Source organism: Acomys minous, assembly GCF_964271855.1.
Source record: "Acomys minous genome assembly, chromosome: 12".
In the NCBI taxonomy this organism is placed as follows: Eukaryota; Metazoa; Chordata; class Mammalia; order Rodentia; family Muridae; genus Acomys; species Acomys minous.
Genome location: NC_140493.1, coordinates 75,864,688 through 75,889,847, shown reverse-complemented (window position 1 = coordinate 75,889,847; position 25,160 = coordinate 75,864,688). Strand labels below are relative to the sequence as shown.

Here is a 25,160-nt window from a genome sequence, read left to right as displayed (position 1 = left end):
TAATTATTTCACATTTTTATGTTGGTTTATTTTGATTTTGCTGTGTAGCCTAGGCTGACCTTGAACTCCTGATCAACCTGACTGAGTGCAAACAGGCTCTACTGTGCTGGCGTGTTTTCACTCCAGTGTGTGTCCTGTACAGAATGTGTAGCTGTTACCATACATGGCTGTTGTACTGCCGGTTTCCTGTGGGATTAACTCTGAACAAGGGTTCTCTATATTCAGGGACCCAGCGCTCTTGCCTCCTAGGCCAAGCAAACCTTAATCAGGAGCCGCGTGTAGAGAGCGACCCCTGCTGGCCATCATGACGCACCACTCACCTTTTCCAGTTTATCAGCCTCGCTGTTTTCGTTGAGAAGGATTTCAAACATCGTCTGTACCCTGGAGTCTGTGGAAAACTGCACGCGGAGCTGGGGAGAGAGGACGGAGCCCGACGTGAGGCAAGCAGCTGGCCCACACCATTTCTGCCTACTCTTCGTATACTCAATTCAGAAAACAGAAGATCTACTCGGGACCCTAGTGCTGTCTTAGCAGGCGGATCTCCATGAGTTCGAGGCCAGCCTGTACAGAGCGAGTTCCAGGCTACCCAAGGCCACGTGGAGAAACCCTGTCTCGAAAAATAAAACAAACAAACAAATAAATAAAATAATTTTTAACGTTAAATGAATGACCACTTTATACCAGGCACTAGAAAAGTGAACAAAAAGCAGGGACAGTAGCCCATACCTTTTATCCCAGCACTTAGGAGGCAGAGGCAGGCAAGTATGTCTCTGTGAGTTCGAGGCCACCCTGGTCTACATAGTGAGCTCCAGGACAGGCAGAGCTACATAGAGAAACCCTGTTCCTCACCTGCTCCCCTAAAAAAAAAAAGAAAGAAAGAAAGAAAAAAGAAAGAAAGAAAAAGAAACAAGAGCCGGGCGTGGTGGCGCACGCCTTTAATCCCAGCACTCGGGAGGCAGAGTTGGGCGGATCGCTGTGAGTTCGAGGCCAGCCTGGTCTACAAAGTGAGTCCAGAACAGCCAAGGCTACAAAGAGACCCTGACTCGAAAAACCAAAAAAAAAAAAAAAAAAAAAAAAAAGAAAAAGAAACAAGAAAAAAAAGTTGAGCAAAATCAATCTTTGACCTACAAACTTTTCAGTCTAGTTACATTCATTATCACATATGACCATCACAACGGCCATAGGAGACATCAGGCCAGTTTTAGTCTTAGAATCTCACAGGCAGTCAACTATTAGACGGTTAAGGGGAGACTAAAGTAGAAATTTGCCTCCAGGCTCATTAACCAGAAATGGATTTTAAGCATCCTGCCAAAGAGAGGGAAATCATTCTGTTTGGGGGGGCTGTAGACCCTCACTCATGCCACCCTGCAGCATCCTGGATCCGTCATAAGGTGGCCCGAGCGATCAGCTGGCCAGCTCCCCCCATGCCTCCTACAGCTGACAGCTGCTCTTCCTCACTCCTGCTGCTCTGGGCTCACCTCTTTGGATGGACAGGCTCCTCCTTCCCCCACCCCTTTTCTCATCTCCCCCTCTTTTCCAGTTCCCAGCACTGAATCTGCACTCTGGGCAGTGTGCCATGCTCCAGGCACAGGCTGTTCCAGACACACAGGAGTTACTGAGCCTTAGAGCAGAGGGCTGAATGAGCTATGGCCCTCCTGTGCGTGCTCTCTCTCTCTTCCCCCTCCCTTCTCCCCCTCAGTTTTGTTTTGTTTTGGTTTTTGGCTTTTCGAGACAGGGTCTCTCTGTGTAGCCTTGGCTGTCCTGGACTCGATTTGTAGACCAGGCTGGCCTCGAACTCACAGCAATCCACCTGCCTCTGCCTCCCGAGTTCTGGGATTAAAGGCATGCACCACCACACCCAGTCTTGTTTTTTGTTTTGTTTTGTTTTTTAAGATTTATTTATTGTATGAGTGCTTTATCTGCAGAAGAGGGCATCAGATAACATTATAGATGGTTGTGAGTCACCATGTGGTTGCTGGGAATTGAACTCAGGACCTCTGGAAGAGCAGGTGGCACGCTTAACCACCAAGCCATTTCTCCAGTCCTCAGTTTTGTAAGACAGGGTACCAGGCTGGCCTCGAACTTACAGAGATCCACCTGCCTCTGCCTCCCTGACTGCTGGGATTACAGCCTGGGATTCCTGCTCTTTCTTGCAGGAGGAAGCCAGCACATCTAAGGAGTCAACCAGAAAGAAGTCAGTAGCTGAGCCAGGGGGGATACAGGGCTCCTTATCTCTGGTTCTGGCTCTCCATCTTTCCTGCAAAGATCTCATGTTCCCATGGACTCTGACCCTCTATCCCTCATTCCCAAGAATTCCTGGCTACCTTTGTTCCCCTAGAGTCACAGTGCAGACTCACTAGGTGATCATAATTTCTTGTCAGTGCTTCTACCTGAAATTTAAAAGAACTATCGCCGTGAGTAGACTGTGCCCTCAGCCAGCACCACAGCCCTCTCCAGCACTTGCAGGAAGGTGTACTTGCCTGTCTCTCCCACGGAGAGTGCCCATGTTCCATACTGTCTCTGTCCTCACCTCCCGACCTCCCTAGGAATGGGATGGGAGCAGCCACAGTTCTCTCTCTGGAAGGGCCCAGTTTACCTGCTCTTGGATGCTGGTGTTGAGCCTCCGCAGTGTCTCCTGGAAGTTCTGGTTCCTTGGCTCGAGGGTAGCACAGCGCTGCACATCCTTGAACGCCTGGTCCAATTTGCCAAGATGCTCGAGTGCCTGGCATCGTCGATACAGTGCTTTGATGTCAGCAGAGTTGATGTCAATGGCTACAGACAGGAGACAGGGAGGTCCTCAGGAGAAGCTCGGACTACAGACTCTTCCTCCCTCCCCATCCCACTGCCCAAGAAAGCCATCTTCCTTAGCGATGCCCATTGGGACCATCTGGCTCATAGCATCATTTTGATAGACAGAAAGATTCATAGAGTCTCAAAGGTTGGCAGAAAGCTTAAAGTCCTCTTTCCCTGCACCCCTTCCAGCAGCATACCCCAACTTTTATCTGATTCCCAAGGCTTCCTCAGGGGCCCATCTGACTGGTGCTTGTATACCCCAAGAAATAGGGTGCTCAGCTTCCCCTCCTCTCTGAGGTAGCCAGGCAACTCTACAAAAAAAAAAACTTTCCCAGCCAGAAGGTGATGGCGCAGGCTTTTAATCCCAGCACTCAGGAGGCAGAGGCAAGCTGGTCTCTGTGTGTTCGAGGCCAGCTTGGTCCACAGAGGGAGTTCCAGGACAATCAGAAAACCTTTCCCTATTCCTGCCCAAACTCCTCCCGGCACTTTTGTCTTTTTACCCTAAGTCTGGTCCTGGAGCCCTCGAGCTGAAACTAAACCCTCCTGATCCTACCTGGGAGCGGCCTTCCCTGGGCTAAATATTGCCAGATGTGTCTTTCCCCTCTCCCGCTTTTCCTTGACCTTCAGAACCCACAGACTAGCAACAGCACCTCCAACCAATGGAAGCCAGATCCAAACTCTTGCTCAGCCATGCTGGGCGAGGATAAAGTGTGGAGCTCACCTCTAGAAGCATCAGAAGCTGCCTGGGCGTAGCTCTCCTGAGAAACAGGAATAAGAAGCTCTATTAGTGGGGGGTGGGAGGATGGAGGGGCGCTACAGAGACAACCAGTGTTCCCTAAGTGAGGAGAGAAGTTAGCCAGGGAACTACAGGTTATCAGAGGCCCAGCACAGAAAAGTATGAGTTTTAGTGTCAGGCAACCCCAGGCTAAATGCCAGCTCTTCTGCCACCTGGGAAAGTTTGGCCAAGTTATTCATACTCTCTGAACCTTGGGTTTCTTGTTTTGTTTTGTTTGTTTCTCAAGACAAGGTTTCTTTGTGGAGCCTTGGCTGTCCTAGGCTCGCTTTGTAGACCAGGCTGGCCTCAAAATGACAGTGATCCACCTGCCTCTGCCTCCCAAGTGCTGGGATTAAAGGCGTGCACCACCACGCCCGGCTTGAATCTTGGGTTTCTTTGTTTGTTTTTGTTTTTCGAGACAGAGTCTCTCTGTGTTAGCCTTGGCTGTCCTGGGCTAGGTTTGTAGACCAGGCTGGCCTCGAACTCACAGCAATCCACCTGCCTCTGCCTCCCGAGTGCTGGGATTAAAGGTGTGTGCCACCACGCCTGGCGAACCTTGGGTTTCTTGACTGCACTATGGAAATGATAACAATGGCTGTCACAGAGCTACTCTTAAAAGGAGTGGCCCAAGACATGAAAAACACGTGTGTTGGGCCAACTGTGCCCGGTGGGTTTCTGCCTCTCAAGGGCACTGGCCCAGCCATTCAGAGGCACATATGCCAACTCAAGGGGTCCAGAAGGCATGGTGAGGATGATGATGGCTCATTTCCATCAGGCCATCACAACCTTGGCTCCACCCCTAACTGCCCTCCGCCCACCCAAGCTGTCCTGTCCGCCAGACCATTTTCAGGCCACAGGCTGCACGATTCCGGTAGAGTATAGCCAGCAGGGCTTTGTCCTTGGTCAGCTTCAGGGCCTGGCTGTAGCTCTTGGTAGCCGCCTTGTAGTCCTGGCGCTGGAAGTGCTGGTTCCCTTCCTCCTTCAGTTGTGTCGCCTCTGCCTCTGCCATCTGTGGGGACACCGGCAGCCCTGTGCAGTCAGCCTTCTGCTGGAAACCCCGCAGCAGGGATCTTGGCCTGAGAGCTAAAGCCCCTGGTTTCCCCCCCCTTCCACAATGTACGGTGGTATTCTGCCTGGGAGGTATTCACTCCAGCACCCCCAAAACCGCTGACCCTACCCCCAAGGACATTGGTATTTGCTTGGAGCTTGACCCCTGTTGAGGGGGTTGTCAGAGTCCATGTGCCCTCCCTCTCTGTCTCTTTCAACCACCTCCCCAAAGGCCCAAGCTGCCCTTCAGGTCTTACGGTCCTGGGGGGTCGGGGAGGCTTCTCCTTGCCCAGTTTCCCAGTCTATACTCACTGTCTCCCGGGGATGCCTTCTCCTGGGTATCACTCCTGAGCTCTGCAGTCCACCTCACACAACTTCCTTCTGCTCCTCCCAGCCCAGCCCCCCGGCCAGCAGACTTTATCACCCCAGCCAGTGACTCCAGACTATATTTGGCCACAGGCGGCAGGTGCTCCTGAAAGCTGTCACTGATACAGGGCCCTCCCCCTGCCCGGACTGGACATCCATGGCCACGTGGAGGCGCTGGCTGACTACCCTCTGGCCCTTGAGCACCCCACTCAGGGACAGTCCTGCAAGACTTTGGAGACTTTGCACTCACACCTCAAAGTGTGGGAGAAAGATCCAGAAGAGACAGGAATATCCCTTGGAGGCCTGCCCTGCCTAAGCAAAGTTACAATGCCACTTCCTCATCTGTCCCCGATAAACAGCCCTCCCCCAAACTATTGCTATTTTGGGAGCAGAGTGACAGCTGACGGGACTGATAGACTTGGACACATAACAGCTGCCCAGGTCCCTCTGGAGACTTCCAGAAATGCCTCCCCAGAAGGGAAACGAGAGCAGAGTGGTGGAAGATCCCTTCCTGACTTCTCTTCATTCTTGTTCACAGCGATGTGTCTGCTCAAAAGAGCCTGCTTTTGGAAAGCCCGGCGGGACTCGCTGACTAGGTGTGTGTTGAGTAGGTTGCCGGTTGGGGGCGCAGTTCTCCCGTTCCCTCCCTGCCTGTGTTGGTGAATACACTCCGTCCCCCCGCTAGCTGTGACTCCCTTGGATGGCCGCTGGCTTCCTCTCCATCAGATTTAATTCCCCTGGGGCAAGGACTAGGTCAGACTCGGACTTTCCTGAGCTCCAGGACTGTAACTCACCTTCCTTTGATCCAGATATCTCCCAGGACAAGAAAAGGCTCCCTTTTCAAAAGCGGCTATCGCCACTGCGATGGGGCTCTCTGGGAGCCAGCATTGTACGCTTCTCCTCAGCCAGCTTTAAAAGGCTATCCTGACTGAGCGTCAGAACTCTGCAGCCCTTCAGTGTCGGCTCCAGGAGATCAAGGATGCTGTTCAGGAGTGTCGCCTACTGCCATCCCAGGTACAGAGCCTGGCAGACAGTGCCCTGGACGTGTTTTATGAATGAATGGATGGATGGATGGATGGACGGACGGACAGATGGAATCTTCATTCCATTATTATTATTATTATTATTATTATTATTATTATTATTATCATCATCATCATCATCATCATCATCATCATCATCATTATCATCATCATTATTATTATTATTAGTTTTTTGAAACAGGGTTTCTCTGTGTAGCTCCAGCTGTCCTGGAAGTCACTGTGTAGACCAGGCTGGCCTCGAACTCACAGAGATCCGCCTGCCTCTGTCTCCCAAGTGCTGGGATTAAAGGCGTGCGCCACCACCACCCAGCGGTATTTTCATTCTTGTCCTTTGCTCCACTTTGCTCTATTCTCCCCACACTTCCCATATATTTCAAAACACACCCGAAAGATACTGAGGAAAAGCCCCAAAGAGCCGCATAACAGCTTCTGCAAGTATGGCTGTGCTTTTAGAATTTGGCTATACAACAATGTAATCTTAAACAGGTCCCACTGCCCTGTTGAACAAAAAGGCCATCCCTAACACTAGACTTCAGCAACTCTCCTGCCTCAGCCGCCTGAACAGCCACCGGAGCTGTGTGTCACCATGTCCATCTCAACACACAGTTTTTGAATAGTAATGGGGGGAGGGGGCGGGGCAGGTGGATAGACAGATTTCCCTGCTCTCGTGGGATCCCAAGCTGAGAACCTCGTTTGTGGCCCGAGCCATAAGTTACTATGATAAAAAGTTGTCAACTAGCAGAGAAGCTTTGGTTCTATGGCCTTTGGACCAAACTTCCTTGCACTCAACCCCTGATTCAGTAATTCACGCCACAAGCATTGCTTGTGTCTCCTATCCCAGCAGGGGACATGACTACATGGCTGACGGTGAGGAACGGCAGAGTGTTTGGGAAACGCAAAACAAGAAAGACGACGTCCTTGGAAAGGCTTTTCCTAAGCAAAGGGTAATTGAGTTTAAATAACAGACATGTACTTTCTCACAGCTCTGGAATTCGGAGTACAGTATCGGCGAGGTGCTATCAGGGTGGGCTTCTGGTGTGGCTGCTCCCCTGCCCCCACCCACACCCACCACCCACCCCTGCTTACATCCAGCCATCTTCTGGGTTTACGTAGCTTCTCCTCTGTGTGTGCTTACAGCCCACATTGAGGAGGAGATAGAGAAGGAGAAAGGATGGGCCAGGTGTGCACTTTGGAGGCTTTTCCTCTTCTGAAGACAATGACTTCATCTGCTAGGGGCCCTACCTTTCCGGCCTCTTTTAATTTTTTTTTTTTTTTTTTGGTTTTTCGAGACAGGGTTTCTCTGTGTAACCTTGGCCATCCTGGGCTCACTTTGCTGGCCTCGAACTCACAGCGATCCGCCTGCCTCTGCCTCCCGAGTGCTGGGATTAAAGGCGTGTGCCACCACGCCCGGCTTCTTTTAACTTTTATTAGTTTGTTTCGTTGGTTGGTGTTTGTTTGACTGTTGAGACAGGGCTTTCCTGTGTAGTCCTTGGATGTCCTGGAACTTACTCAGTAGACCAGGCTGGCTTCAAACTCAGATATCTACCTGCCTCTGTCTCCTGAGTTCTAGGATTAAAGGCACGCCACCATGCCCAGTTTATTAGTTTTTTTTTTAAATAGGGTCTGTATTCTTTCAATTTATACATGAGGGGAGTGGAGACTCAATTCTGTCCATAACAGTTCCAGACAGAATAAACTATCTATGAAAAAGCAGATACAGTAGGGAGCATCACCTTGAAAAGGCTCAGTAAAATGCCAAGACAGCTGGGCAGGGTGGCCCATCCGATAATCCCAGCATCCCATCCTATAATCCCAGCATCCCATCCTGGGAGGCAAAAGCAAGAGGATCACAGAGTTCAAAGTCTACTTAGGCTATACACGCAAAGCCTATCTCAAAAATAAATAAATTGGCCTGGAGAGATGGCTGAGAGGTTAAGAGTATTGGCTATTCTTCCAAAGGCCCTGAGTTCACTCCACAGCAACCACATGATGGCTCATAACCATCTATAATGACATCGGACACCTTCTTCTGGCCTGTGGCTCACACGCAGGCAGAATACTGTATGAATAGTAAATAAATAAATTCTTTTAAAAATAGATAGACAGATAGATAAATAAGAACCAAAAAGCATGGTGGCACATGCCTTTAATCCCAGCCTTCAGGAGGCAGAGGCAGGCAGATCACTGTGAGTTCGAGGTCGGCCTGGTCTACAAAGCGTGTCGAGGACAGCCAAGGCTAACAGAGAAACCCTGTCTCGCGGGGTGGTGGGAATGGGGGGTGGGGAGCTGGGGGGGTGGGGTAGGGTGGGTGGTTGGGAGGAGAACCAACCAACCAACCACACCACTAAGCAACCAATAAAGAAAAAAAGGATGCTGCCCGACCCGGAACACTCAGCCTCTGCTCTTCCCCGCCTCTGTGAGCTAGGCGCGCAAATCAACTAACTTCTCCGCGGTTTGGCTACCGTCATCTCCTAAAATTAACAAGAGGCCCTGTTGTGCAGTGGGTGAAAGAGGACATCCCGCGAGGGATGACGTAGAAGGCGCGGAGGGAGGCCGCCTAATGACGTCACTGGCAATCTCGGCCTCCGGAGCAGCCTGACTCCTCCGAACAGGAGACGGCGCTGTGGCCCGCGGCTGCCCCGCGTAACAGGGACCCGGCGCTCCGTCCCTCCTCTTCGCTTTTCCTCCACGTGGGGACGCAGGATGGCGGACGCTGTGGCGGTGGGTGTACGCGCACAGGGCGGGGATGCTGGGTCTCCGCGTTGGGTACCCAGGAGGGAGAGAAGCGGAGGAGCGCTGACAGCTTCCCGGTTTGTTTCCGCAGGCTGAGGCGGCGGCGGATGACGTGCAGCGGCTGCTCGTGCAGTTCCAGGATGAGGGCGGCCAGTTGCTGGGCTCCCCGTTCGACGTGCCCGTGGACATCACGCCGGACAAGCTGCAGCTCGTATGCAACGCGCTGCTGGCCCAGGTGAGCACCCCAAGATGAAGCCGCTGTGTTCCGGGAACCCCGGCTGCTCACTGGCAGTTGGTGGCAGGGTCACTGGCGGGCCCCTGGGGGAAAAATGTTCTGTATGTTGGCCCACCTGTGGACAGGCTGTGCTTTGAATTAAGCAGATGCGGTATTTCCGTGACTCCTTGTCACAGCCCAACATAAGTATCCCCACTTTACAGAGATACCCAGAGGGATTAAATTACTCGCGCGGTGGTACGCAGTAGTTGGGATTGAGCACTGGAGCCCAGATCGGTCTGACTGGACTCAAAACCTGTGCCCTTAAGCTTTCCGCCAGTGTTAACTAATGCTGCCCTCTGTTGGGGTGGAGTGGCAGGTTTACATACGCACCTAGCTGGTAGACCCCCGACATTTGAATATTCATTTTACAGGTGCAGCGTAGTGTAGGTGGTTTCAGAAACAGTATATGAGGCTGTGAACTGACTCGCATCTTAGACCTTAAAAAAAAAAAAAAAAAAAAAAGACGCCAGGCGTGGTGGCGCACGCCTTTAATCCCAGCACTCGGGAGGCAGAGGGGGGCGGATCGCTGTGAGTTCGAGGCCAGCCTGGTCTACAAAGTGAGTCCAGGACACCCAAGGCTAACACAGAGAGACCCTGTCTCAAAAAACCAAAAAAAAAAAAAAAAAAAAAAAAAAAAAGACTTGAATTAGTTGTGAGGGTCAGTGCTTTGAGCTAATTACTTATTTGCACTAAGCATTTTTTTTTTAAAGCATAAAGTGGGGATAGTAATGTTTATTTCCCAGGGTTGTGAGATGTAGTTAAAAAGGCCTCCAAGATTCTGTGAGTGACCTTGGATTACTTCCCAATTGTCTAATACTGTCATATTCAGTAGGGAAGAGTGAGGGTATTCCAGGCAAGGTGACTGAAGAAGACAGCCTCACCCCCGCAAGCTCAGTGGCTTTCCCCCTCACCGAGGGCAGACCCTCGTCCCTCAGTGGCACACTTGCCCTTTACTGCATGTTCTTGCCCTCAGGAGGAGCCCCTGCCCCTTGCTTTCTATGTCCACGATGCTGAGATTGTGTCCTCGCTGGGGAAGACGCTGGAGTCCCAGTCTGTGGAGACAGAGAAAATCGTCGACATCATTTACCAGCCCCAGGCTGTCTTCAGGGTCCGAGCTGTGACGCGGTGCACCAGCTCGTTGGAGGGTCACAGCGAAGCAGTCATTTCTGTGGCCTTCAGCCCTACGGGAAAGTAAGGACGTTGGCAGAATCGGGGGGCTGTGGGGATGCAGCCTCCGACTGGGGTGGATGGAGAAAGCCCTCCAGTGTTAGGATCCATGGGGTCTTAGGCTGCCTGCCATAGGCTTGGGGTCTGGACTCAAGTTGTGTGTAAGAAATTTTCTTATTAGGGTTTGGTCCCCAAAGGCTAAGGATACCTGGCTGGGAAGAGTCTTATCTTGGACCTCTGGAGGACTGAACTAGCCCTTTCCAAGCTGTGCTCCTTAAACAAGTCAGATTTCTACATGTCACTTCCCTGTGAAAACAAGTCATTTCTCCTCATAGGACTCCAAGAAAACGAACAGTTGACCCAGGTGGTAGTGGCGCAGGCCTTTAATTCCAGCACTCAGGAGGCAGAGGCAGGTGGATCTCTGTGAGTTCAAGACGAGGCTCATCTATAGAGCAAGTAGGACAGTCAGGGCTACCCAGAGAACCCCTGTCTCAACACCCTCCCCCCCCCAAAAAAAACCACAAAAAGTACATAGATAGATGGACAGATGGATGGATGTAGCTAATCCTGTCAGAAGGAAGAAGAGAGCGTGGCCTCCTGGGGTCTTTTCCTAGATAGTGTCAGTGTCCTGTTTCTCCTTCCCAGGGAAAGGAGAGTCTGTTCCCAGAAGATGGTTGGAGAGGCAGCAGGAATGCACATGTGTAGTGTCACAGGTCAGGGTGGGCCCCGCCACTGCAGCAGTCAAGCGGCCTCTCTTCCCCAGGTACCTAGCCAGTGGTTCCGGAGACACCACTGTGCGCTTCTGGGACCTCAGCACTGAGACACCGCATTTCACCTGCAAAGGTCGGTGTGCGGTTAAGGGGTCTTCCTGTGTGCCAAGTGTGCCTAGTTCAGCAGCTCCTGGTAGGGCTCAGAAGAATCCAGCCCTTTAGCATCTTGTTCACAGCTGCCCAGTTTCTTGAGGCCAGTCAGCCACTTAGAAACAAGCAGCTGCCTGACCGATGTGGGATACGAGGAGGAGCCGAACCCCTGGTAACAGGGACAACCTGACTTAAACCCAGCCTTTGCCGGAAGCTTTCTCAGACTTTGGCATGGACCAGCGTTGCCTGGAGGGCTTGTTGAAATGCAAGATGCCAGCTAGGGGCCCTACCATTACCATTCTGCATTCCCCGGAGTTTTTGTTTGAGCAAATCTAGGGTGGGGCCTGAGTATATCTCTTAAGAGGTTCTAGGTGCCGCTGGTAGTCGGGGGACCACATCGAGAGTTCAGCGCATGGCCTGAGCTCTACCTAAGGTTTAGGTTTTTTTGTTTTGTTTTTTAAAAAGATTTATTTATTATTTATACAGTGTTCTGCCCGTATGTGCACCTTCCCGCCACAGGAAGGCACTGGATCTCATTACAGATGGTCGTGAGCCACCATGTAGTTGCTGGAAATTGAACTTGGGACCTCTGGAAGAGCAGATGGTGCTCTTAACCTCTGAGCCATCTCTCCAGCCCAAGGTTTAGTCTTTGCATCTGGAGAATGAGGAGTAATCCAGGCTTTTTATCCTAGGGCTGATGTTAGAAGGGACTGTATGTACAGAAGCACCTCAGGCCGTATGTCAAGAATGCAACTCCTAGAAAGTGGCGTTGTTACCTGCAGTAAGCTGCAGCTGCGCTTTCGGGCTGTGCTTTCCCTCTCTCCTTATTTGACCATTGGTCAAGGAGCGTTCATCGGATGCCATGCACTGCTAGGCACTGGCTGGAGATAAAGATGAACGGAGCTCCTCCCTTCTCCCTCCCCTGCTTTCTTAGGGCACCGGCACTGGGTCCTTAGCATATCCTGGTCCCCAGATGGCAAGAAACTGGCCTCGGGCTGCAAGAACGGCCAGGTACGTGGCATCAGGCTAAATGGGTGGAGAATGGCCTCCCGGGTCTTTAGAAGGGCGTGTTGAGGGGTTAGCTGGGAGGTGTTTGGTGGGACAGGTTGCAGGAAGTTATTTTACGAGCTTCTGTCTTTCAGATTCTCCTGTGGGACCCAAGCACGGGGATGCAGGTGGGCAGGCCCCTCACCGGCCACAGCAAGTGGATCACAGGCCTGAGCTGGGAGCCCCTTCACGTGTAAGTGGCACCTTAGCTAAGACACACTGGCATTAAAGCTTCCCCTTCCTCCTCCTCAGTATGGAGACTTTGTTTGGAGAGAGTGAAAGCAGCACTGGGATGTCAGTGATTGCATGGAGTTATGTGGCCACACCCCCTGGCCTTCCGTGGCCACACCCCCTGCTGCACAGGGGTGGGCTGTGGGGGGGGGGCACGGTACATCCTTAATGCCACTTGAGCACAGCCTCTCTGTACAGTCAGGTTGTCCCTGGCCTCCGGGTCAGGAATGAGACACAGTATGGGTAGAGAGAGGTGGTGCCACGTCAGACCCAAGGTCACATTTCCGCCCTCCCCCCTTCACCAGGAACCCGGAGAGCCGCTATGTGGCCAGCAGCTCCAAAGATGGCAGCGTACGGGTCTGGGACACAACTGCAGGCCGCTGTGAACGCATCCTCACCGGGCACACCCAGTCAGTCACCTGCCTCCGCTGGGGAGGAGACGGGCTTCTCTATTCCGCATCCCAGGACCGCACCATCAAAGTCTGGAGGGCCCATGACGTAAGGGCTGGGAGAGGGTCATGGGCCATTGGTGTCAGTGCCGAGCCAGTCACAGACTGGTATCGGGAGAGTCTGGTGTGTCCAGAACTGTCCCAGGAATCCAGCCAGGGCTTCTGGAGTGGCAGCTCAGTGGTCGGTGCCACAGCGTTGTGGGGATTCTGGGTCATCGTTGAGCCTTTTAGTTGTTTGCCACCTACCAAGCCCATTTGACTAGGTAAACCCTGTTACTCAGATGGATTCATCTGCCCTGAAACAGGGCCAGGACTAGTTTCTCAAATGAAGAGGGGGGCTTGAGCTTCCAGGTGCAGTTTGACTTAGATGATCAAGCATCAGTGATAAATTCTCAAGCTCCTGATTCGTGTCCCATGTCACCCATCCCACGGTGGGGTATCCAGTGTGATCGCTCCCCCTGATCTCCCATGTATCTGTGTGTGTGTATGTGTCTGACCTGTCTCCATCTGCCCTAGGGCGTGCTGTGCCGGACTCTTCAAGGTCATGGCCACTGGGTGAACACCATGGCGCTCAGCACAGACTATGCCCTGCGCACGGGGGCCTTTGAGCCTGCTGAGGCCACAGTGAATGCCCAAGATCTCCGGGGGTCCTGTGAGTGAGAGGGAGGAGGGGAGCAGGCTGCCTGGGCGGGACCCAGTTCTCCAGCCTAGTGGGTGGATGCCTAACCAGTCTCCTTTATGTCTTCCCCTCCCCCACCCCACCGTTGGTACCTGCACAGTGAAGGAGCTGAAGGAGAGGGCATCGAGCCGCTACAACCTCGTGCGGGTGAGTCTGTGCCACCAGCGTGCAGCCCCAGCTCAGGGCTCTTCCTCATCGGATCACAGAAACTCCAGGCACTTGGGCTTCTCCCTTCTAGCCCCACTTCAGTGTTTCTGTTCATCCTTCATAATCATCGAATCTTTTGTTTGTTTGTTTTTTCAAGACAGGGTTTCTCTGTGTAGCCTTGGCTATCCTGGACTCACTTTGTAGACCAGGCTGGCCTCGAACTCACAGTGATCCGCCTGTCTCAGCCTCCCAAGTGCTGGGATTAAAGGCGTGTGCCACCACGCCCGGCTACTCACTGGACATGGTTTAATTTTTATTTTTGTTACTTCTATTGTCTCTTATTTCCTTCGTTGTCTGAGGAGCACATATACATTTTTTTAAGGTTCAAAAGATACAAGATTATGATCCAGGCTAGAGACACAGCTCAGCGATTCAGAGCACTGACTGCTCTTCCAAAGGACCCTGACTCAAATCCCAGCACCCACATGACTGTTCATAACTGTAATTCCAGTTCCAGGGGATTTGATACCCACACACAGACATGCATGGAGGCAGAACACCAATGTAATAAAATAGTTTTTAAAATTTTTTTAAGGGGCTGGAAGGATGGCTCAGGGGTTAAGAGCACTGACTGCTCTTCCAGAGGTCCTGAGTTCAAGTCGCAACCACATGGTGGCTCACAGCCATCTATTATGTGATCTGGTGCCCTCTTCTGCATAATAAATAATAAATAATGTGAGTTTTTTGGTTTTTTTTTTTTATATATAAAACATGGGCTGGAAAGATGGCTCAGGCTGGGCATGGTGGTGCATGCCTTTTGTTTTGTTTTGCTTTGTTTTTTGTTTTTTTGTTTTTTTGAGACAGGGTTTCTATTTGTAGGTAGCCCTGGCTATCCTAGACTCACTTTGTAGACCAGGCTGCCCTAGAACTCACAGCAATCCTTCTACCTCTACCTCTACGCCTGCCTCTACTGGGCACCAAAGCCAGGCATGGTCGCACACACCTTTAATCTAGATGCTTTTGGAAGCATCAAGTGTTACCAATAATTGGTACTTCATACAATCAGTATACATAGACCGTATATACATAAAATACAACCCACATATCAAAGCCCCTTTAGCCTTTTACCACCATTCTGTACCTTGGTTTGTGTCTTAGGACTCCTCCCACATATGTGTAGAATTCCTCCTCCTTATGGCCAGGCCTCATTTCCCTCGTTCTGGCCTCTGCCACTGCTGCCTAGGCAGCATCTGACCCCATCCAACACACTGTGCTTTCTCGCCCAGGGCCAAGGCCCAGAGAGGCTGGTATCTGGCTCAGATGACTTCACCTTATTCCTGTGGTCCCCAGCAGAGGACAAGAAGCCCCTCGCACGGATGACGGGACACCAGGCCCTCATCAACCAGGTGCTCTTCTCTCCTGACTCCCGCACCGTGGCCAGTGCCTCCTTCGACAAGTCTATCAAGCTGTGGGATGGCAGGACGGGCAAGTGAGTGGAGGCGTGGGGGGCCGGCCCTTATCAGCAGTGGGGTTTGGCATAAACTTGGTGACACCACTTTCTACCTGTGTGACACTAGCAGGGTCTGATTTCCTCAGCCACGCTTCTGACACATAGGCCTCTCGCCTAAGCACTGAACTCTGATTGGTAAAATGACATCTTCAGGGCTAGCCACAGCAGGGACGCAGCATCCCTAGAGAGAGTGAACAGTAGCTAGGACTGTGTTGTGCCTCTTGTGTTGGCGTCGGGGCGCGTTCCACACACCAGTGGCACCACCAGCTCTGGGAACTTGACAGGAATGCAGAATGTGGGGGTCTAAAGAGATGGCATATACTGTTCTTGTAGAGGACCCAAGTTCAAGCCCCAACACCTACGCCAGGCAGCTCACACCCACCTCTAACTCCAGTTCCAGGCCTGTGGCCTTCACAGGCACCTACAGTCATGTATTTATTTAAACATGAAAATACATCTCTGTGCTGGGCAGTAGTGCAGGCCTTTAATCCCAGCAGTCAGGAGACAGAGGCAGGAGGATCTCTGAGTTAAAGGTTACCAAAAAAAAAAAAAAAAAAAAAAAAATGGAAATGTGGACTCCAGTCCGAACTTTGTGAATCGGAGTCTGCATCTTGTAAGGTCGCCCAGCTAAAGTCTGAGAGGCCCTGATGTGAGGAGCGTGGTGGGAGCCATTATTGGGCTGGAGAAGAGGTATGACGTGTGGGAGGCGAGAAGGATGGGCTTTCACTGTGGGTCTTGGTTGGTTGGTTGGTTGGTTGGTTGGTTGGTTGGTTTTTCAAGACAGGTTTTCTCTGTGTAGCCTTGGCTGTCCTGGGCTCACTTTGTACACCAGGCTGGCCTTGAACTCACAGTGATCCGCCTGCCTCTGCCTCCCGAGTGCTGGGATTAAAGGTGTGCGCCACCATGCCCGGCTCACTGTGTATTTTCACACCATAGTTCTTTGGAATGGTAATTCAGTTCCCATGGAAAGCCAGGAAACCGAGTCTCCTGCCTAATGGCTTAACCAGACATCACAGCTAGACTATTAACTTGAAAGCTCCAGCTGGGCCTGGCCCGCGGTTAACTCCATGCCACCTGTCAGCTGGCACCTGTTATGTTGGAGGACACCAGGCAGATGGGCTAAGCAGGTGGCACATTGGGCTTTCGGGCATGCAGAATTGTGCAGGTCTGTAGGCTTAGCAGGAGGCAGCCTCAAAGCAATTCAACTGGAGAAGTTTTACAAAATAGTAATGACCAGTAATGATTAAAACGGGTCTAGCAGGGGGCCCGGGCAATGCTAGCAAGCAGCCAAGGTTGAGAGCTACTGTTATGGGCACGGAGGACATGTTGAAGATCTAATAGCCATCACTGGCTTCTGGCTCAGGTACCTGGCTTCCCTGCGAGGCCACGTGGCTGCTGTGTACCAGATTGCCTGGTCCGCTGATAGCCGACTGCTGGTCAGTGGCAGCAGTGACAGCACACTGAAGGTGTGGGATGTGAAGGCCCAGAAGCTGGCCACAGACCTGCCAGGCCATGCTGATGAGGTAAGGTCACGCCATGGGGGCTGGGATTGGCCCTGGCCCTCTTACCGTCAGCACATCGCTGTCCAACCCCCTTCCTCCATTCAGGTATATGCTGTTGACTGGAGTCCAGACGGCCAGAGAGTAGCAAGCGGAGGGAAAGACAAGTGCCTCCGGATGTGAGTGGAGACGTAGGGGTGCATTAGATCCTGGGGTGTTGGGATGTTCAGGTCTCCTGGCCCACACTGGCCAGCCCTTCTCTGCTCTTTGCCATGGCCTGGAATTCAGAGGGGCATTCTTGTGTTCTGGAGGGAGGGCTTGGAAGCCAGGTCTCTATAATGCAGTAGTTTGTTAGGGCACCAGGCTTTGTAGCTGTGGAACCTGGGTTCAGATCCTGGTTCTCGCTCTGTGTGCAGGCACAGCACTTTTCTAGACAGGACGGTCACAGAAGGGTGAACACTGACACCTAAAGCGCTGTGCTTGTGACAGTGACTTGATGCTCAGTGGTAGGCAGTATTGAGGGAAATAGAGGTCCTGGCTGAGGTACACAGTTGAGTTTCAGAGCTAGAGCCAGTGCCAGGCTCCTCACAGGGTGTAGGCGCCATGGATCCCTCCCCCATTACTCCTCCCTCCCCACAGATGGAGAAGATGAACTCCACAGCTTCCTGACCCCTACCTGGACTGAGCCTCTGCCTGCCTTGCCAGAGACCAAAGGATGCACATGGCCCCCTGCCCAGGACAGGTCCCCAGTGTGTAACATTCCCAGGAAGTTACAACATGGAGCTAAGCTATGGGCATTCCTGACTGGTGCTGACAGCAGTGGAAAAGCCAGGGCCTCTGGCTTCCGTGTCCTTTTTCCAAGTGTCAACTGTATAGGCCCAGACCCAAGGCTGTATGTGGCCAAATAAATAATTTATATTTTGTGTTCATGTTGCAGCTTCTTGTCCTAGAACCACCATCACCCCTCATTGGAGGAATCTGAGATGGCCCATTGGCCCCTCCCTCGCACTGGATGACAGCAGCCCATGCTGATCAGGAAGCTGTCCTTTCTGTTGCTTCACAGTAAGAGACCAGTGTGACAGCAGCCACAAGAAAGGCTAAGGCCGTGCTGTCCATGGTCACCGTCCAGGGCTATCCCAAAGGACAGATGGCTAGCAGGGAGGTGGGTGGTGCGGGACGGCTCCAGCTGATGTGGGCACAGACTGATGAGGGACTGTGCTCTAGAGGACCTTGAAGGGATGAAGGGTACCCAAGTCTTTCAGGCCTTGACTTAGACCTTTGTCCTGTAAGAAGCTGCTGTCATGTTCCCTTGCTCTAAATAATTAGCTGGGGCTCAGCATTGTCTATTCATGGCCGCTAGTTACCCGTGGTGGAATTTCTGGGTCTGCCTAGTACTGGAGCCTTAATGCTTCCCATTTCTATTTGGGGGTTTTTACATTTTGCACATCACCCAGCTGGGTATTCAGCACCCCCTCGCATCAAGATAGGTCTGCAGGAGAGACACGATTATATTTGCTTAGTGGCTGGCATATCTGTGCCACAGTGACCCTGCACCCATGCCCGAATGGCCTCACGTTAAGATGACTTACCTGAGTCCCTGGAGACACTGACCTATTCGTACCTCACAACAGGGGAAGAACTAGCATTCAGCCAGGACTCCCCGGGAAGCTGGGTACTTAGTCCTGAGCGTCGGCCTGTCACCCAGCCATCCTTACTCTTCATTCTGCCTGCTGGGCTGTTGGTTCTGACAAGAGGACAGTGCTCTGGCCCAGCGTAGGCTTACGGCAAAAGGAAGCGTTACCTCATACTGGATGGGCCTTCAGTTCTTTAATGAGGGACCTGGAGCCAGCCCAGGTCAGGGAGGAAGGAGGGTGCCTAGTAGCTCTTGGGCAGTGGCTGAGCCTGGCTCAGTCCAAGGTGTCTCTAGATGAATGGGGCTCCTTTCCGTCCACGGACGCTCCCGGGGGGTGAGGCTCTGGTACGTGTGTGCCCCAGGCCCTGGGCTGGCGGGTGACTAGTGGTTCTTTGGCATGGTGCTTGATGGTATAGGTACATTGCATGGGTCAGGTTCCTGAGGACTCGGGGCCAGGGCTGACAGTGGGCAAGGGATACCCTTGACGCCACGCACCTCCCCTAATACGGATATAGGTATTCGAGATCCTCCAACCTCCGCATCTCGTCCGTCCCCATGGACACAGTTCTCCGCTGAGGCTGTTTGCGCTGCACGGTGACCTGGATGGGATTGTTCTCAGGGAAGCTGTTGAAGTCAGTAGGCATAGTTGCAAACTGAAATAAAACAAGCACCCTCAGGATGCCTTCCCAGGCTAGAGTCCTGGCTCTCGTGCGTCTCCACCACCCTGCTACTAAGTCGCTGTGGGCTTCTCTCTACCCCTAAACCCTTTGGTCTCTTCCCTTTTTCGCTTCATAATTCTTGGTCCACTCACAGTTATTGGAATTAAGAAATATGCGACCTCATAGCTTTGGAAAATAACATTGTGATGGCACTACTACAATTAACCAACCAGTTTGCATCTCTAATGGGCCTTGAGTAGCTTAACCCTGTATACCTCTCAGAGAACAGTCTGGAATGAATGCTTGTTGGCCCAGGCATAAAGAAAGCGAGCAAGGACATGAGTCTTGGCAGGGGGACAGAAGGTGGGGGTGGGGGTCCTGCCCACGACCACCCCCTGGTAGTTTCTCACCTATCTGGGCCAATGGTTCTGACTTTGTTCTAAGGATCAGACTTCCCTCCCTAGCCCTGGGCCTTTCCGCTTCCAGAATTTACCTTATAGGGCTTGCACCACTTCCCCACCCCGGCTGTGTTGGCTGCGCGGACTGTGACACAGTAAGCTGTGTTCGGCTTCAGCTCCATCAGCTTGACAGTGGTACCCAGGATCTTGTTGAAGATCCACGGGCGGTTCTTAACCTTGGGCTTCTCCTCCTTGCCTCTTTTGTTTGCCTCCTGCAGCAGCACCTGGTAGAAACTGACCTGCTGCTTGCCCGCAGCGTACATCCAGGAAATCTAGGGAAAGAGAGAGCCCAGGCTTCCTCAGGTCTAGCCTGGCCTGTGATGGTGTGGGGAGAGGGCGGGCGGGGGGGGGGGGGGGGAGGCGGGGGGGGGGGAGGCGGGGGCGTAAGGTGCAGTCCATGACGGTGGCCCTTAACATTCCTGTTCCTGCCAGAGCTCACTCAGGTCTGGAGGAAAATGCAACCATAATGCCTTGCAGCACGGGAAAGGAGGAGAAGCTCCACCCACTCATCTCACCCCATCCCCAGGGACTGTGTCAGCCCTGCCCAGTGTCAGGCCTCCCTCAAACCTTGTAGGAGTTGGAGTCTAGGTATTGACAAGGCTGGGAACATGACTGTTGGAAGCCCTCGGGACACACCAAGGCTGCAGCTCGTTTCTACACTTCCCAGGTCTAGGCGTTGCTCAGTTGGAAGTAACCCTTCTCTCTGAATTCCTGATAAACTTAGCCCAGATCTCCTCTGCATTGAACAGGGAAGCAGTGAACCCATTTCTAAAACAGTTAACTAGAGAGAGGTCAGAATGCAGTGGGGATTCCTTTGCCTTCCCGCCGAGCTTAGCGCTCAGTGCAAAGAGGAAAACGCACCACAGCTGTGGAGTCGCCAGCAGTGTGTTCGCAGATGAAGGGAGCCTCCGGCACATCCATGACCACAGAAGACTCAGAGTGCGTTGAGGAGGTGTCTGTGTCCAGCGCAGGGTTGTCAAGGTCCAACAGGCCCCTGGTGGCCACTTGGGACTTAGACAAGATGGGGCAGATGGCCAGATTCTCCTTTTCTGTGTTCTTAGCCACTGATGACAAACTGAGTTTGTTCAGTTCACCTTCCAGCATCCCGGCAAAGAAGCTGCTGTTGGGCTGGGTCACAGCCAGTTTGATGGGGTTCAACAGAGTGGATGATATAGGGGACATGCTGGTGTCGTCGGAGCTGTATTCAGAATCTTCTACTGGTATCTGCTTCCTGGAATGGGAAGGGTATGGATGTCGGAGGACGGTAGAGGCTACCCACAAGGCGTCCAGCCTGAGGAGCCCTGAACACATGCCCCAGGACCTCCCTCTATGAGCATCCCGACTGTGAGGTAGCTTGGAACGGGCTACTGCAGGCAGCAGGGCCTCAAAGTCACAGGCTGCTCGCTAAAACGGCACATTCTTGGCTCCAGTGGGGACGGAAGCTGCATTTCAAATTAGATCTTCAGATGGTTCTGATATTAAGTGTTCTGAGAACCACAATTTTAGAAACTGCTAAAGCAGAATCTTCCCACCAAAATGAGAAGTTGCAAGTGTCCCAGAAAAATGAGCACAGCAACTGACCAGAGTGAAAAGAAATGTTGCAAGTACCTAATAAGAAAACAATAAATTAAGCTAATTTTTGTTTTGTTTTTTTCATAACAGGGTTTCTCTGTGTGTAGCCTTGACTGTCCTGGACTCCCTCTGTAGACCAGACTGGCCTTGAACTCACAAATATCTGCTTGTCTCTGGCTCCCAAGTGCTGGGAGCTCCCATGCCCAGCTAAGCTAATTTTCTTTGCTAATACTTCTTTACTGTTACTTCACATTTAATGTGATTTATATTTAAGTGCATTTAATGACATCTAATTTAATTATAAAGCATATAAAATTAATAGTCTGTATTATGTGCAGTACATATATTGGAGGAATGCTCTTGTTCCCGCTGGGTGCGGTGACCGAAACAACACCTGTAATTCTAGCGCGCATAGTGGATGGCTGTGAGTTCGAGACCAGCCAGGTCTACAAAGTAAGTCCAAGACAGCCCAGGCTACACAGAGAAACCCTGTCTCAAAAAACAAAACAAAACAAAAAACAAACAAACAAAAAAAAAAACCCCTCTACTCAAAAAAAGAGTAAAAACAAAGCCAAACAAAACAAAAAAACCTTGTTCCCTTGTGATGGTTTGGATGATAATATCCCCCCATAAACTCATATGTTTGAATGCTTGGTCCCCAGCTAGTAGAACTGTTTAGGAAGGATTAGGAGGTGTGGCTTTGTGGGAGATGTGTGACTGTGGGTGCGTTTGAGGTTTCAAAAGCTAGCTCCCTCCCTCTTAGCTTATAACTTGGGGAGTCAGATGTAAGCTATGTCTCCAGCTCTGCACCTGCCTGCCTGCCATGATGATGATGCCTCCTGAAACTGTAAGCCAAGTCCACAGTCAACTGCTCTCTTCTGTAGGCTGCCTTGGTCGTGGTGTCTCCTCGCAGCAATAGAACGGTAACTAAAACACCCTCCATTTTTATGTTTCTTTTTTTTTTTGTTTTTTTAATTGGCACATTTTAGACACACATATTATACTCTTTTTTGGGGGGTGGGGGGAAGGAGAGTTCAAGACAGGGTTTCTCTGTGTGTAGCCCCGGCTGTCCTGGAACTCACATTGTACACCAGGCTAGCCTCGAACTAACAGAGATCCACTTGCCTCTGCCTCTCCCATGCTGGGGATTAAAGGTATACACCACCACCAACTATTGTGTTACACTGTTGTGTGTTTTTTTTCCCCAAAGATTTCTTTATTTACTATGTATACAATATCCTGCCTGCAAGCCAGAAGAGGACACCAGATCTCATTATAGATGGTTGTGAGCCACCATGTGGTTGGTGGGAATTGAACTCATGACCTTTGGAAGAGCAGTCGGTGCTCTTAACCTCTGAGCCATCTCTCCGGCCCCACGTATTACACTTTTATTTGCTCTGATCCAACTTCAGAAATTAAGACATCCTGATTCCCACAGCAACCCTGCTGGACGGGTATTAGCTCTTGAACTTGGCTGACGTTATTTATCTAAGTGGTACAATGTGGATTTGAACTCAGGACTCCATGCCTGAGATCCCCCTCCCCCAACTCCCACCCCTAAGTAAATCATGAAGATTTCTACAAACAATGGTTAATTCAGCCGGGTCACAATAGCTCATGGTAACCTAGAATGGACACAGCCCTCTCTCTCTCTCTCTCTCATCTAAACTGTGGATCTCGGTGAAAATTAAAGTCCAGAACCTTTTTTGAAAGAAATTATCTGGAGCCAGGCGTAGTGGCACATTCCTTTAATCCCAGCACTTGGGAGGCAGAGGCAGGCAGATCTCTGTGAGTTTGAAGCTAGCCTGGTCTACAAAGGGAGTCCAGGACAACCAGGGTAACAGAGAAATCTTTGTCTCAGGAAGGAAAAGAGAGAGAAAGAAAGAAGAAAGAGAAAGAAAAGGTAAAAAGATTTCATGACTGGGGCTGGTGGTTAAGAGCACTGGCTGCTTTTGTAGAGGACCTGAGTTCAAGGCGGGCCTTATGGCACATGCCTTTAATCCCAGCACTCAGGAGGCTGAGGCAGGCAGAGATCTCTGTGAGTTTGAGGCCAGCCTAGTCTACAAAGCGAATCCAGGACAGCCAAGGCTACACAGAGAGACCCTGTCTTGAAAAACAAACAAACAAACAAAAAAGACCTCTGAGTTCACTATTCCCAGCACCCACACGATGGCTCAAGACAGTAACAGCAGAGCATTAAGCTAAGCCCAGGGCCCGTTCCTGGGTCACTTCAATTGAGACTGTGTCATCTCCTCTTAACATCCTTTCCCTGGAGATCTTCCTTAAACGTTGCTTCCTCTAAACTCATCCTTCTCATCTCATCCTTCTCTGCACCTTGTCCCAAACCCTTGGCTTCTCAAGGTGCCCTGTGATGGGGTTCACCAGGCTGTGCTGTATCACCCTCGCTGTTGCCTGATGTCCCCCACATCCTACCCCACTTACATGAGGCCTACGAGGCCTGACATTCTTTGAAGGCAGAGACTACACTTCCCAGCTTTGTAGTCCCCAGCTTGACACTGGGTCATATTTCTCTCGCCCAAAGGAAAAGAGTTCTGGGCCGGGTGGTAGTGTCACACGCCTTTAATTCCAGCACTTGGGAGGCAGAGGCAGGTGGATCTCTGTGAGTTCGAGGCCAGCCTGGTCTACAAAGTGAGTCCAGGACAGCCAAGGCTATTACCCTGTCTCAAAAAAACAAAACAACAACAAAAAAAAACCAAAGACAAAAACAAAAAACAAAAAAGCAAAACAAAACAACAACAACAACAACAACAACAACAAAAACCAAAACCAAAAAAAAATAAAGAGGAGAAGCCTGGAATGGGACAGAGTGCTAAGCAGAAGGAGCATCCTAACCCTTGACTAGTCCAGCAAGGTCTCTTAGAGTGGGCAGCCCACATGCTCTCAGAACTGATGTGGGGCTCAGGGGATGTAGACTGCACGCCGGAGCTCTCACCTCCCCCCCCCCCCCACGCACACACCATGTTCTTCCCTGAAGGACCCCACAGTGGCCTGCCAAGTTTCTCCAGCCTTAGAAAGGAAGACCCCAAATTGTATCTTACATGACATCGGTGGTGCCTTCCTCTGGGTAGCTGACCAAGCCGCGTCTTGAGGAAAGTGGGAGACCTTTGGTAGCCACAGGCCGGTTAATAAACTTAGGGTTTAGACGGGACTTTGACAGCTGGTCGACTGCATTTATAACACGGAGAGTTTCCTTCTTCGGTACAGCCTCCTCCCCACCCCCCACTTTACAGAACACCTCCGTTGCCATCTGGTATTGGTGGGATCAGAGCACCGTGCAGGACAACCAGCCATCAGGAAGCAGAGAGAAACTGAGGCAAAGGTCCCACCCTTAGTTAGGGTGAGATAGGTGTGCAGTGAGCTGACTTCATAATCATCACAGGGTGTAACAATTAGGGGGCCACCCCTCCTCTTGATGTGGGGTTTGCTGTGCAGCTGGACAGCTCAAAAGCCTGGGTCAGGGTTTCTGGGCTAAGGCAAGAAACAAACTCCACGGTCAAGCCGGGCGTGGTGGCGCACGCCTTTAATCCCAGCACTCGGGAGGCAGAGGCAGGCAGATCGCTGTGGGTTCAAGGCCAGCCTGGTCTACAAAAGTGAGTCCAGGACAGCCTAAGATACATAGAGAAACCCTGTCTAGAAAAACAAAAAAAACAAAAACAAAAAAACAAAAACAAAACAAAACAAACTCCACGGTCCCTTCCAGGACATCATACAGGCCCCTTCTAGGCCACGTTTGTGGTCACAGCTCCTCTGCCCTCCTCCGAGGACTTCAAAGGGCTTAACAGCCTTTAGAGCTGTCCCCTGAAGGAGGGGCAGGCTACTGACAGGGAGACCACCACCTGGCCTGAGCCAAAGAGTCTCTGAAGAGAAAGACTTTGCCTCCGGAGGCTAAGGCTCCCCATCCTTGGATCTAAACTGAAGTCCCACGGAAGCCAGTAGCACAGGCATAGAGAAAGCCACAGACTAGCTGATTCCAGTGCTAGAATTCCAAATACCTTGAAAGACTGAGAGACAATGATGAACTCGTGGAGATATTCCTAAAAATGGGCCCCAACCTCTCTGCTCTGAGAGCCAGGGTACATGTAGAAGGCACACCCACAACTTCTGGAGAGAAGAGGGAACAAGTTCTCCAACACTGGCTTTGCAGCTGGAAGTGGACTTGAGACTCAGTTCTGTGCTTACTAGCTGTGTAACTCG

The 25,160-nt window shown here is 51.5% G+C and overlaps 3 protein-coding genes across 4 annotated transcripts in view; 1 reads left to right on the top strand and 2 right to left on the bottom strand.

The window, feature by feature from the left end:
* The window catches only part of UNC45B (unc-45 myosin chaperone B), a 30,499-nt gene extending 25,197 nt beyond the window's left edge, over positions 1 to 5,302 (bottom strand). Inside the window, exons 1-5 of the mRNA XM_084748967.1 lie at positions 4,928 to 5,302; positions 4,410 to 4,577; positions 3,515 to 3,551; positions 2,597 to 2,772; positions 321 to 410 (exon numbers count right to left, since the gene is read on the bottom strand). Of these exons, the coding sequence (XP_084605093.1) occupies positions 321 to 410; positions 2,597 to 2,772; positions 3,515 to 3,551; positions 4,410 to 4,577 (471 nt within the window). The 5' untranslated portion in view covers positions 4,928 to 5,302. The remainder of the gene's footprint in view (positions 1 to 320; positions 411 to 2,596; positions 2,773 to 3,514; positions 3,552 to 4,409; positions 4,578 to 4,927) is intronic.
* A 486-nt stretch (positions 5,303 to 5,788) lies between these two features.
* On the top strand, positions 5,789 to 17,548 carry NLE1 (notchless homolog 1). Of its 2 annotated transcripts, XM_084748965.1 has the most exons (15): positions 5,789 to 5,995; positions 6,866 to 6,968; positions 8,637 to 8,745; positions 8,849 to 8,992; positions 10,008 to 10,225; positions 10,965 to 11,044; positions 11,996 to 12,072; positions 12,204 to 12,301; positions 12,645 to 12,837; positions 13,305 to 13,440; positions 13,568 to 13,614; positions 14,901 to 15,103; positions 16,488 to 16,647; positions 16,732 to 16,802; positions 17,263 to 17,548. In XM_084748965.1, the coding sequence occupies exons 2-15, from the start codon at positions 6,874 to 6,876 to the stop codon at positions 17,273 to 17,275; spliced, it is 1,644 nt and encodes a 547-aa protein (XP_084605091.1). In that variant the 5' UTR covers positions 5,789 to 5,995; positions 6,866 to 6,873; the 3' UTR covers positions 17,276 to 17,548. The 2 variants fall into 2 exon arrangements, with proteins under 2 accessions (XP_084605091.1, XP_084605092.1); XM_084748966.1 differs by lacking the exon at positions 5,789 to 5,995 and having other exon boundaries at positions 6,879 to 6,968; positions 8,450 to 8,745.
* An 883-nt stretch (positions 17,549 to 18,431) lies between these two features.
* On the bottom strand, positions 18,432 to 24,290 carry FNDC8 (fibronectin type III domain containing 8). The gene is made up of 4 exons (XM_084749101.1): positions 24,005 to 24,290; positions 20,235 to 20,604; positions 19,409 to 19,645; positions 18,432 to 18,909 (listed from the first exon to the last, which is right to left on the bottom strand). The coding sequence occupies exons 1-4, from the start codon at positions 24,211 to 24,213 to the stop codon at positions 18,757 to 18,759; spliced, it is 969 nt and encodes a 322-aa protein (XP_084605227.1). The 5' UTR covers positions 24,214 to 24,290; the 3' UTR covers positions 18,432 to 18,756.
* Between the last annotated feature and the right edge of the window lie 870 nt (positions 24,291 to 25,160).

Coding starts and splice junctions, on each gene's coding strand:
- NLE1 (XM_084748965.1), top strand. CDS start 6,874: ATGACTACATGGCTGACGGTGAGGAACGGCAGAGTGTTTGGGAAACGC. Junction 6,969..8,636: donor AGGCTTTTCCTAAGCAAAGG/GTAATTGAGTTT, acceptor TCCTCCGAACAG/GAGACGGCGCTGTGGCCCGC. Junction 15,104..16,487: donor TGGGATGGCAGGACGGGCAA/GTGAGTGGAGGC, acceptor CTTCTGGCTCAG/GTACCTGGCTTCCCTGCGAG.
- FNDC8 (XM_084749101.1), bottom strand. CDS start 24,213: ATGGCAACGGAGGTGTTCTGTAAAGTGGGGGGTGGGGAGGAGGCTGTA. Junction 20,605..24,004: donor GAAGGCACCACCGATGTCAT/GTAAGATACAAT, acceptor TTCCCATTCCAG/GAAGCAGATACCAGTAGAAG. Junction 18,910..19,408: donor AGTGGTGCAAGCCCTATAAG/GTAAATTCTGGA, acceptor GTTTTATTTCAG/TTTGCAACTATGCCTACTGA.